The sequence below is a fragment of the Medicago sativa genome, chromosome 1 (genome assembly GCF_051527215.1).
Source record: "Medicago sativa cultivar Bolivia chromosome 1, Bolivia_mono, whole genome shotgun sequence".
NCBI lineage: Eukaryota > Viridiplantae > Streptophyta > Magnoliopsida > Fabales > Fabaceae > Medicago > Medicago sativa.
In genome coordinates, this window is record NC_140749.1 from 14,442,935 (window position 1) to 14,455,000 (window position 12,066).

The 12,066-nt window shown below is 33.0% G+C and overlaps 2 protein-coding genes, 1 long non-coding RNA gene and 1 pseudogene across 4 annotated transcripts in view; 1 reads left to right on the top strand and 3 right to left on the bottom strand.

Moving 5' to 3' along the window:
- Positions 1-77: 77 nt before the first annotated feature.
- Positions 78-2,153, bottom strand: LOC146952940 (uncharacterized; annotated as a pseudogene). The gene is made up of 4 exons (XR_015007955.1): positions 1,985-2,153; positions 1,747-1,902; positions 1,069-1,344; positions 78-456 (listed from the first exon to the last, which is right to left on the bottom strand). The product of XR_015007955.1 is annotated as an uncharacterized LOC146952940 (transcript).
- Positions 2,154-2,210: 57 nt separating this feature from the next.
- On the bottom strand, positions 2,211-7,116 carry LOC146952941 (uncharacterized). The gene is made up of 2 exons (XR_015007956.1): positions 6,467-7,116; positions 2,211-2,600 (listed from the first exon to the last, which is right to left on the bottom strand). It is a non-coding gene; the product is annotated as an uncharacterized LOC146952941 (long non-coding RNA).
- Positions 2,870-4,290, top strand: LOC146952942 (F-box protein SKIP23-like). The gene has a single exon (XM_085707111.1). The coding sequence runs from the start codon at positions 3,112-3,114 to the stop codon at positions 4,222-4,224; it is 1,113 nt and encodes a 370-aa protein (XP_085563237.1). The 5' UTR covers positions 2,870-3,111; the 3' UTR covers positions 4,225-4,290.
- A 1,965-nt stretch (positions 7,117-9,081) lies between the features above and the next one.
- Positions 9,082-12,066, bottom strand: part of ADCL (D-aminoacid aminotransferase-like PLP-dependent enzymes superfamily protein) — a 3,676-nt gene continuing 691 nt past the window's right edge. The window contains exons 3-5 of the mRNA XM_085707128.1: positions 10,883-11,061; positions 9,992-10,677; positions 9,082-9,412 (exon numbers count right to left, since the gene is read on the bottom strand). Coding sequence (XP_085563254.1) covers positions 9,318-9,412; positions 9,992-10,677; positions 10,883-11,061 — 960 coding nt within the window. The 3' untranslated portion in view covers positions 9,082-9,317. The remainder of the gene's footprint in view (positions 9,413-9,991; positions 10,678-10,882; positions 11,062-12,066) is intronic.

Consider the following 12,066-nt stretch of genomic DNA (forward strand, 5'->3'; position numbering starts at 1 on the left):
GTGGTTTGGAACCACCTCAATATACAAGTTCTGTTTTTTTTTTTGTACAGCTGTAACTTTTTGCATATAAATATTCAAGCACAGAACTAAATTAAAAAATAGAAATTAATTATAAACAAAGTTTCAACGATTAATTCATAACTAAAATAACAGCTCCCCATTTTGTCTATAAAGTGATTCTAACCAGAAAAAACATGGATAATACAATGAAAGATGTCATTAACATAAAACTAAAACTCAGGATAGCAACAATACCCATCTAAACATCACCATCTAACACAGGCGTAAACAGACTTAATGAATCATTATATCAAAAGACCTATGCATTATTGCATATAAAACTAAAACCTACTATATCTAAATCATATAGCATGATGCTGCGTGATCAACCCAGGGCATATCATGAACAGACCCAGAATAGTGTCGTAATTCATTTGGTGGTCCTAAGTTTTGCACCTGAAAACAAAGTATAAACTATATCATTAACACAACCATGTTATGACTTGATGATATATAACTAACAACATTTTAGTCATCTAGTGTACTTAACAATATCAACAATCGCTATCACATAGTGTCATGGTGTATATGCAGTACTGTCCTTGGATTAAATCATTGCTTCTATGCTTTTAATCAATTTGCAGGTAATGTTCTGTCCTGTAGTAAGGGATATGTCAAAGAGACAACTCTGGAAAAGGAGAAACTTAACGTATGGAGGGAGCTGGTAGTGCTAAGATTAAAGAATTTGGATATGATATAGCACAATGGTGTTGCTTCTATGCGTAAGAATTTGGCTGATGTGAATATGCGGAATTAGGTGGGGGAACTTACCAAAATGTGGAAAGAGATGTAGCTAGATGGTGTTCAAAGCTGTTTAATTTGAAAGTTGTGGAGAATTGTGAAAAATAATCTGCATGTATGCCATAATACTGTGCGGGAGTGATTACGAACTAATATTATAAAAAAAACCCGACAAATTTGAAAGAGAGAACGAATAAACTAAGTACAAACTACATGTCCTTAGCCATGTGCAGAATGTAAATTGAAGGCATAGGGAAATTGTCTTACATGGTGTCCTTTCGTATTAGCCATAATAAAAGCAAATTGTTCCTTCAATGTATCAAATTCAGAAAATTATGCGTTCAATGCATCAACTTCAGCGACTTGTGCAGTTAGCGCGTCAATTTCACTTTGCATCTATGCTATTTTTACCAGAACCACATCCAGGACATTAGAAGGTGTTACACCAAGTCCCGTTCCTTGACCATACCCAATATGCTCTTTCCCAAAGACTGTCATCTAGGCTTCATTCTCAAAAGTTGCAAGAATTACTTCTTGTAACTTCTGCAAATATTGAAGAGAAACATAATTATATTTTGTTTTCATGAAGTCCTTAAATGTGCATATTTATATCTTTATATCCTTTTATATCTAGAATAGCTACCGAAGTGGTCTATTTAAAGAACCGCATGGTAATCAAGTGTTGTGAAAAATATAATGGTAGCACACAAGAAGATAAGGCAGACACCAAAACATAAAATTTATTTTCTTTCCTTCAATGTTGTCTTCTACTGTCCACATTTGATTATTAGTGTGTCTTCTAATTGTCTTTTATAATTTAAATTCAAGCTTAATAAGAAAAAAAAACTGACATGCAAACAGACTCAAAAAGTTCATGGCAACCTTTACTTGCACATAAAAAATATTAAAAACAAAGTCTAAAACAATTCACAATATTGTTATTACCAGAGCGTCAGGATGAAGTCTATAATCAATATACATGGTCCAATGATCTTCGCCAACTTCACTCGGGAATTTCTCTATATTTTGCTTAACGCCAAGAGCCCAATCATAATTTGTGTTAAATATCTGGTGATCTTCATGGTTGACCACATATTTTACCTTCAACACAAACAAATATAAAAGATGTTGGTAAACTAAACTCGAGTAGAATAAAATATATGAAGTTAATTACAGTTTATACCTTTAAGTTGTTCTCATAAATGTAGCGTTTCTTTGTTTTAGGAATTTTAGGCCATTTTGGATACATGATGGGGTACATAGCATCACTACTACTCACAAGAAAGCCCAAATACCCTGCTGCCAATTCAGCTTAACTCTCCTACTGTCTGGCTTTCAGCATTCCAATTCATAAGCACCCCTAAATCTCAATTTGCCTGGGATTAAGTCTCGCGCTTCTGGGATTAAAATCGAAACATAAACACACTAGCTAAAATTGCGTATAAAACAGATTAGGTTTGTGTACATTGCTGCTTCTTCTTACTAGTATCGTGAGATTCTATAAACTCACTTGTTTTAATCAAGGAAATCACATAACAACACAACAACATAATAATCCATCTTCTCCATAAGGCATCCCAAAGGCACCCACCAAGGACAATTAGATCTGCCACAATGAAAGCACCTTGATACTATAATGCAGTCGCTACCAATCACACCATTTTGCAGAACTTATTAACTCTCAACACAAGCTAAATTGATAACAAAAAACCACCGTAATTCAAGACTTCTTAGCCGCACCAAATCAGATTTGAATCGAATTTCAATCTGCTCCTAGTACATGCTGAAGATGATGGTACCTAGCAGCAGACACAGAGAAACACTCAGCCAAGACCAATCAATTGAAGCAAATGAATAATAATAGCATCTGCAAACATGAATCCTCACTAAAGCTAATACTTAAGCACTTATTATTAAAGAATGCACCAGATTTATCAAGTGTCGGTTATTCTCTCATGTTCAATTTCCTTTTCCTTCACTCATATTTTTCAATACAGCTGGAACTAATGAATGACCTTATCAACAAATATTAAGGAACAAATTAGTAATCTATTACTTAGGGTTTTTTTTTTTTTGAAGGAATGGATTTGAATTTGTTAAAAGGAAATTGATATTTTTTTCTTTTTTGATTTGATCTTGGTTTCAAATAAAAAATGAATTTGAAGATATTATTTTGATGATTCTAGTTAATAGGACGATTTCTTAACTTATGGTGTGTCAATATGCTTAAATGTCGTGTTTAAGATGACTAAAATAAGATCATGAACTGTAGCAGGTTATGACTGTGGCTCTGATTGTTCATCCACAGCCATGGAGGAGGAGGCAGACTGGTCTGAACTGCCACAGGAGCTTCTGAATCTGATATCACAACGAATCGACAACGAAATCGATCTCATTCGCTTCCGATCAATTTGCATCAATTGGCGTTCTTTTTCCATCCCAAATCACCACCGTGACATTTTAACCATCAAATTCCCACTCCTCGAATTCCCACTCAACATTGATTCCATCACAAACAAAACTCCATTCTGTGATCTCTCAAAACACAGTTTCTTCCTTATCAAACCACCATCACCACAAACCCTAATTCATCCTTGGTTGACTAAAATAACACAAAACTCCACTGGCAAAATTAAACACTACCTCCCACTCCGCCGACATTCCTCACCTTCTCCTTCTCCCGTCTTTGATTTCAACAACTTCTCTCTCATTCATCTCGTAACTAACTTCGTCTATTTACGACACAGCACAAAATATGCTCTTTATGGCTACGTCAAACCTGCCAAAGTCGTTGCTGCCACATCCTATGGAAATAAACCTATCATCGTCGCCTCATTTAACTGTACAGGAGAAGAACAACTGGTAGCGTTCAAATGCGGCGATGAGAATTGGAAGGTTATTCCTGAAATGTCAGTCTACTTTGGAGATATCCGTGTTTTCAAAGGTCAGTGTTATGTGGTAGACAAAACTGGACAGACTGTTACTGTTGGATCGGATGACTCAACTGTTCAGTTAGTGGCTGAATCTTTGCTTGCTGGTGGGGATATTAAATTCCTAGTGGAGAGCAAGGGTGATTTGGTGTTAGCTGATGTTTACGACCGTGAGATTGATGAAGATGATTTTGATCGTGCCAGGATTGGCAGGATTGACATGTTTAAGCTTAACGAAAAGGAGAAGAAGTGGATGAAGTTGGCGACATTAGGGGATAGAGTTTTGTTCTTGGGGTCCCCATGTTCATTTTCTGCTTCTGCTTCGGATTTGTGTGTTCCCAAAGGGAATTGTGTGATCATTATGGATGATATCTTCACTTGTGATCCTTCTATGGGCTATTTTTTTGACTTGGATGATGGTCGACCTTTGCCTTTGTTCGATTATCCTGAATATTCTAAATTGTTCTGGCCACCTCCAAAGTGGATGGTCTAAAGAAGCTGAATGCATAACAGAGTATGTTATCTTGCATTGAAAGGTTTCTAATGTGATTGTGACATAGCTTTATTGTGATTTGTTTTTGCTGTTAGACTCGAATAAACTTTTGTTGTTTGACTGTGAGTTTTTCACTAGCTCTTCATTTAATTTTCTTTTTTCATATGCAATTAGCTTTTACTGAAATCTGAATTTATTTCAATATATGTCAGACATCACCACGACAAGTTATTACAATGAATTTTCTAAACTAGATTTAACAATGTTGATGGGTTTGTTTATCTTCTTTTATTGTTCCTTTTGCAGACTATATGCTTTGCGACCAACTCCCAAGTCCTAATTACATATTCATATGAAAAGATGCTGGAAAATGAGATGGAATTTGGGTTGCTGGATAAGCGTTCTAACGGTTTCTTCAACTCTCTTATGTAAGAAAGTTGTGTTCTGTTATTTTGATTTGATATTGACAACTTGCATTATGTTGGTCCTGTAAAGTTGAAACTAAATTGGCAACATACCTCAACATAATAAAGTTTACTTATGGTTTACCTTGTCTCGTGATTTTACAAGTTTTAATATTCTATCAAATGACCAATGGATATGGACTAAAAGCCATCTCCTTATTCAGTGATTTTCTGTTGGCACCATACATGTATGATATATTGAAGAGTTATAATTTCTAGTTGATTTTTCTAACTCATTATTTTCTTGATTTTTCTCAGTGAAACTTCTATCTATAGTTAAAATTAATATTCTCAATATATAGTTCAAATTAGACTAAAGTTTCTCTTCATATTTTGTCACTGATTCCAAATTCCAAATTATAGTAGTGTGTGTTTTTGCAGATAGTAATAAACAAATGAAAGGCCAGTCAAATAAATAAATTAATAAATGAAATCAGGTTAACTAAAATAAACTATAATTTATTTATAAATTATAAGAGCAATGCTATTTATCAAGAAAGATTTTATCAAGAAATTGTCCCGAAATTAATGTTAGCTAATAAAATCTCAGCCTGGCCGAAAATCATGGGGTGATGGGTGTTATATATATTTTTTTTATGAAACTTTAATAAATAAGATTAAAATCTAAGACCATCTCCAATGGCTTGTTGAATGGCAAGTTTCATCTATTGAAACCATTGGAGAAGCATTATTGAAGATGAGGTGGAGGAGAGAGCTGATGAAAGTATTCAATAGGTTGAAAACGGTCCCGCAGAGCCACGCGTTGCATTCTCATTGTTTGAAAAATGGCGCGTGCATTACACGCGCCGACAGGGCGCGTAAAACGTCAGAGGACGCGGAGAGAGAAAACTTTGTGGGGATAGGAGGGACACGTGTTGCAACGCAATTGGCAGTTTCGAATTTTATTTTCTTAATACTTTGGGCTCAATTATTTCGTTGCAAATAATTTTTTTATTTTTTTATTTTTTTACTAAAATTCGTAATTTTTTTTTTCTCTACAAATAGAGACTTGAATCATTTGATTTGGACACAGAAAAAAAAACCAAGTTTTTTACTCTCTTAATCTTATTATTAGCTTTTCTTTTTAAGTTTTAGTTTTACTTAGTGAAATAGATCCCAATAATAATCAACTCAACACCCAAAGTTCTTTTGATTACCCATTTAGCTACAAAAATCCCAACAATTATCAACACTTAAATCAATTTCCTAACCAAAAATTAAATAAGAATAAGAATAAGAAATAAAAAGTGGTGGGGTAGGGTGTTGAATGAAAACCATTGGAGAGGTAAAAATTGAATGTGTGTTGAATTAAGAGAGAGAAAATGATGTGGAGTGTTGGAAATTGAAAAAGTGGGTGTTGAAGGGTGTTGAATGGAAATGACCATTGTACATGGTCTAAGGGTGATTATTCTCCCATGTCATTCTCGAATTCATCAAGAAAATCCATTCTTGATATCTAGCATTTTCCAAATTATAATCCCTTCAATTACTCCACAAATGATTTCCTTTTCATTCAACCTTCTTCTATCTAATGTAATGTAGAACACAAGTATGCAAAGGTCATGTCTCTTATCAACATATCTCAAATTCAAATCAAAACAAACATCGGATATTATTATTAAACAACAACATGATTCCACCATAATTCCTATTGTTTAAATTATGTGTAAGGCTACAGTGCTATATATAGCCACAATCAAACAACATTTTGAACTGAATAACAATTTTATCTAAAATTTTTGTACAAGTTAAATTTAATATAATGAAACCAGTCTTACTGCAGGTTCTGAGACTAGGTTGAGACCTTTATCTCTTTAAATTCCACGGGTTGAGTAGCATGGTTGGAGTATAGATTGCATAACACCATGTTCTCATGTATTCTGTACCAACTGTATCACAGATTGGTTACACACTATAGATGTAGCTAATGATCGTAGGCGCTTAAACCTTTACAGTGTCTATTTTGCCGAACCGAGATTCCCTCTTCAAAACATCTAGTTGTGTTTTCGTCTAAGATGAAAATCATGTTAAGCATAATATCTCCTGATGCAAATTTCAAATCCATCATCTTTTCGAGTTTTCCAGAAGTTCTTCGTCTCAATTGTTTCCATGCCTCTTTTGAATTCCTACCACATAGATGTATTTATAATGTTTATTAATAAATTAAATAATGATAAAATAAAATCATAATAACAAATTAAATTCAACAAATAACTTGATAGTGACATTCACCTTTTTGCACAACATGTTCTTTCTCCGCTTTGACAAAAAGAAATTATTAGTGTTTGTAAAGTGAGCTGGTTTAATCAAGGAAATTACGGTCGAATAGACAAAAATAATCAGATTTGTATGCATCGATTCGAAGAAAAGGAAAAAGAGTAGCTGCGGCGGCTTGTAGTTTGAAACCCTAAACATAGTTAACGTGAACGCATTTCTCTGGCTTGGCAAAGCGAAGAAATAGGCTAGGGAGGGAGGAAGGGAGGGAGATAAAAGAGTGTGGGACCCATGATATCAATTGAATAGGTTAGGTTAACTTAATTTAATAGACAAATTAGCTTTGGGCTAATAGACACTTTTGTCCATGAAGGTGTAATGTATCAAAATTTTAAAATAGTCTTGAGATTGTCTATTCTATTAGTTGAAATAGTTGTTAACGCTAAAATAATCTCTCAATTCTCACATTAACTATTTTCATGTTTGGTATGAAATGATAATAAGCAATTACTTATAAGGACTGATATGACAATAAATAAATATATTCAATGACTAATATGATAATATTAATGAAGTAAAATAGTGAATTATTTTGACTAACGAAATGTACAATCAAAAACTATTTTAAAATTTTGATACATTAATGACTATTGTGACCATTTATTACAAATCCAATAACCAAAATGATTTTACCCCAATTAACTTTGCGTAAAAAAAAGTAATTACTTATTAAGTTGACCGAATTATACCAGTCAAAAAGAAAAAGTTTATTGAATTATATATTTGGAGAAGTTAATTGGAGATTTTTTCTAGTTATCGTTGAGGAGTCTGGAGTACATAAGGAAATGACAACAGGTTAAACGTCTAAGACCACTAAGAGATTTATGCACTACAATTTAAAAAAGGAAAATATTAACTTGTGCCCTTAAGAGCACATGTTAAGAAACTCATTATAGAAATATACATATCAAAAGTCATGCATCCAGCTTCTTAAAAGTTAAAATAGTATGATTTCCAATGCAAAATTGTTCTTTTTAGGTTACTTAACATGTGTCCTTAGGGCACAAGTTAGTACGACCCTTTGTAAAATAGAAAATAATACAACGAGTATATCTTTATCAATCTCCAAATTGGTCATTGAACCAAAAAAATATAGGGTTAATTAAGTTTTTAGTCCCTATAAATATTCACAATTTTGTTTTTAGTCTCTACAAAATAAAATCACACTTTTTAGTCCCTGTGACATTTTCCTTAAGCATTTTAGGGACCAAAAATGTTCATGAAAATTATTTATAGGGACTAAAAATGCTGATGGAAAAATTTTATAGGAACTAAAAATGCTGATGGAAAATTTTATAAGGACTAAAAAGTGTGATTTTATTTTATAGGAACTAAAAACAAAATTCTGAATATTTACAGGGACCATTTACTTAATTAACCCAAAAATATATAAGTAGGCTCTAAAACATTTTCATCTCATCAAGTTAATATCTGAATTATCATTATGTCTGCAACTTTATATGACTTGTTAATTTGATAGATTAATAATAAGGGTTAATATGTCTTTACCCCCTATAATTTGGGCGAGTTCCGGTTTTCCCCACTGTAAAAAAATTTTGTTAAGATTCCGACCCTGAAATTTGAAGATTCCGTCGAAAACACCCCTGGTCGAATATGGCACACGCCAGGTGCTGATGTGATGCGCCACGTCACCTTTTTATGATGACGTGGCACGCTGATTGTATAATTTTTATTTTTATTTTTTTATATGGTACACGTGGCATTTTGATTTTTTTAATAAAAAATATTTTTTTAATTAAAAAAAATTAAATTTTTTTTAAAAAAATAAAAAAAATTAAAAAATTCTGAAAAATTTAAAAAATTTGGTAAAATTAATAAAAATGAAAACAAAAATCTGGAAAATTTTAAAAATAAAAAATAAAATCTAGAAAAATTAAAAAAATGAAAACATTCTGGAAAAAATTAATAAATTTCGAAAAATTTATATTTCCAGATTTTTTTCAATACCGGAAAAATGAAAAAAATTCATATTTTTTTTTTCGGAAAGTACTTGTCATTCAACCGTATAACATGATTTATATACCGGTGTCAATCAATATACATTGTATCATGTTATTCGGACATGGTTTTTATAAATATGATTAATCTTCAAATATGCTTAGCTTATAAAATGGTCAGAACTTAATTTCTAACCACTCTCCACAAATTATTTTTTGTCACACCAAGCAGTCCTAAGATCCCTCATATACATGTACATATTTTTACATTTCATACTTTACAAACCAATAATCAGTAAAGTTACTACATATCGCAACTGAAGTAGTTATTTTTGAGGATCAAAGCTACTTATTATGAATGTTCATAGTCACATATTGAGAAGGAAATGAAGTTAGGTCAATATGGAACAGGTGTACGAACAGTAGGGGGACTTGATTTCATGTCCTCGACAAGTAGATTTGAGAGAGCATGTGTTATCGGCCCTTCTTTGCCTACAAGAAATGCAGAACCAAATCAATAAGCTAATGATTATAAGATAATATGTCCAATGTCCCAACCAAACAATAAATCACAAGCCATGTTAAAATGCTTTGTATACCTACCAGAAATTAATGTGCAGTGGAAGTAATCAATTCATATAAACAAGCAACAACATAGATGTTGATGATTACAATATGGCATGTCAAACTTTTCTGTGATATAGCATGTCAAGATGGAATCATATGTGCAGAGACGTGAAAGTAAAATGCATAAAAGATTGTTCAGTAGCATGATAAAACTGTCAACACAACCCAAATTATGAAACCAAGCGAATTTGACGGTTTTTCCTTATCCCAAAGAAGTGAAAGTAAATTATATTACCGAATTAGCAATATAGAAAAGCAGGATCCTATTATTTTACCATTATTGATAGCAGCTAAACAAACCAGCCGTGACAAGACGAAATTCACTCAAATTTTAATGTCAGGTGATTTAATTGACTAGAAGAAAACTAAAGGATGAAAAATGATCATAGTAATTAATCCAAAATCACATGAATATTTATTGTAAAAAGAAGTGAAATTACTCACCGTCTCCGATAACCTGTTCATCCCACTGGACTATAGGGCAAACAAGAACTCCACTTCCAAGAAGCATCATTTCATCTGCTTTCTTCCCTTCTTCGACAGTTACATTTTTCATTTTTATCCCTTGAAGCTTACCCTGCTTCAATAAACTCTCGGCAAGGGTTAAAACTCTCTTAGCGGTACATCCGCTTAGAATTTTGTCAAAGTAAGGCATTATAAGTTCCTTCTCTTTAGTGACAAAAGCCACATTCATATTCGGCCCTTCAGCAACAAAACCTTCATCATCAAGCCAAATGCCAGCAAAAGCACCAGCTTCTTCGGCCTCCATCTTTGATAACACATTTGGAAGGTAATTCACACTCTTGGTGATTGCAAACTTGGGATGTTTTATTGGAATAGATGAAGTAATGACTTTAACTCCTCTGGACTTAACTGATGCCGCGGCCGGTGACATGTCCTGTATTACAATTGCATAAAGCGCTGACTGGTGGCAGCCAGAGGGAGAGAGCTGAAAATCACCAGGTCCCGCTGATAACCAATATCTTAGTGCTCCTTTTCTACATTTGGAAGCACTCACAGTTTGTATGAGAATTTTTCGTATACTTTCACGATCAAATGGTGGATCTATTTTAGACCTTGATGCTGAATTTAAAAAGCGATCAAGATGTTGATCTAGCTCGTACAGGTATCTATAATGCACAAAATATATCAGCTGACAACTTTAACTTTCACAGTATAAAACACGAAGTCGGAAACGATAAACAACCACGTTAGTACCTAAGTAACAATCATACTTCATAACCTTAATTTTGGAAGATCTTGGTTTTTAATTTCAAATATTATCCAAGTTAAGATAGAAAAAGTAGTTTTCAATATGTGATGGAAATCACTAACCCGTCCTTTATTGCTGCAGTATCAAAGACACCATGGCCTCTATGGACCATGTGGTCATCCATAGGAATAACCATAGCTTCTGGATCAGTTGTTATCCCACCAAAAATACTAGAGTACATAGCAAGGTATTGCTGCGTTCCCTTTATCTTTTCTCTGAATATTTTCATCCTTTCATAGGCCTTATGCATGCAAAAGAGGGGGTAAAAAACATGTATCATTAGTAACATCAGGGTATCATACTTGGAATAATCATTCCCTTCTACTGATTAACCCTCGTCTTCTGTTCAAAAAACTGATTATTTTCAACACACAGGTATGTATGTGATTTTATGAAAACAATAATAGCAATAAGATTTGAACCTATAGCATGTAAAATGATCAAGCTCCTCGCAAACCTAATTCATAGTGCTTGATCTTCTACAGGTTGGTCCAACCAAATATCAGCAACAAGATTAATCTAATGGCTCGGTCCAACCAAATGTCAATCGTTGGATTGTTCTAACAGTTGAGAGTATATCTCTCAACAGTTAAAATAATCCAATGGCCGACATTTGAACGGATTGAACTAGATTCAATCCCCTATGCAAGTGGTTTACAGATTGGGGGTTTAATATGCAAACAATGGCACTATATGGTATATAGGATTTTGTGTCTATTATATCCATCATATGCTGCAATGCCAAGTAAAACAAATTTAAAAGCTACTCCCTCCCTGATTATTAGATCATTTACAAAAAAGTATTTGTCTCTAAATATAAGAGCATCTACAAATTTCTAGATGCATTCATTACTTTTTTCCAATTATACCCTTTGTTAATAATATCAATTGTCTTGGAAAATGAAAAATCAATATAGAATCTATTTCTTTTGTGGTGTCCGGGGTTCGAACTTCAAACTTTGCATATATTATGCATTGTCCTTACCAACAGAGTTAAGGACAACATAGAATCTATTTATACATAAAGGGCAATTTAGTAATAAGTACATATTTTTAAAACAAATTTATTACTCTGTGATTTTTAGTACATGTGATTTTTGTAAATTACTGGGAGTAAAAAAGAAGGTATCACAAGCACAAAATAAACTTAGTATAAAATAAATTTAAATACATAAACATTGAGAAGATTAGGATTTTAAAAGTTAACATGAATCATTTTTTTAAGGGGAAATGCTAACCGGTACCC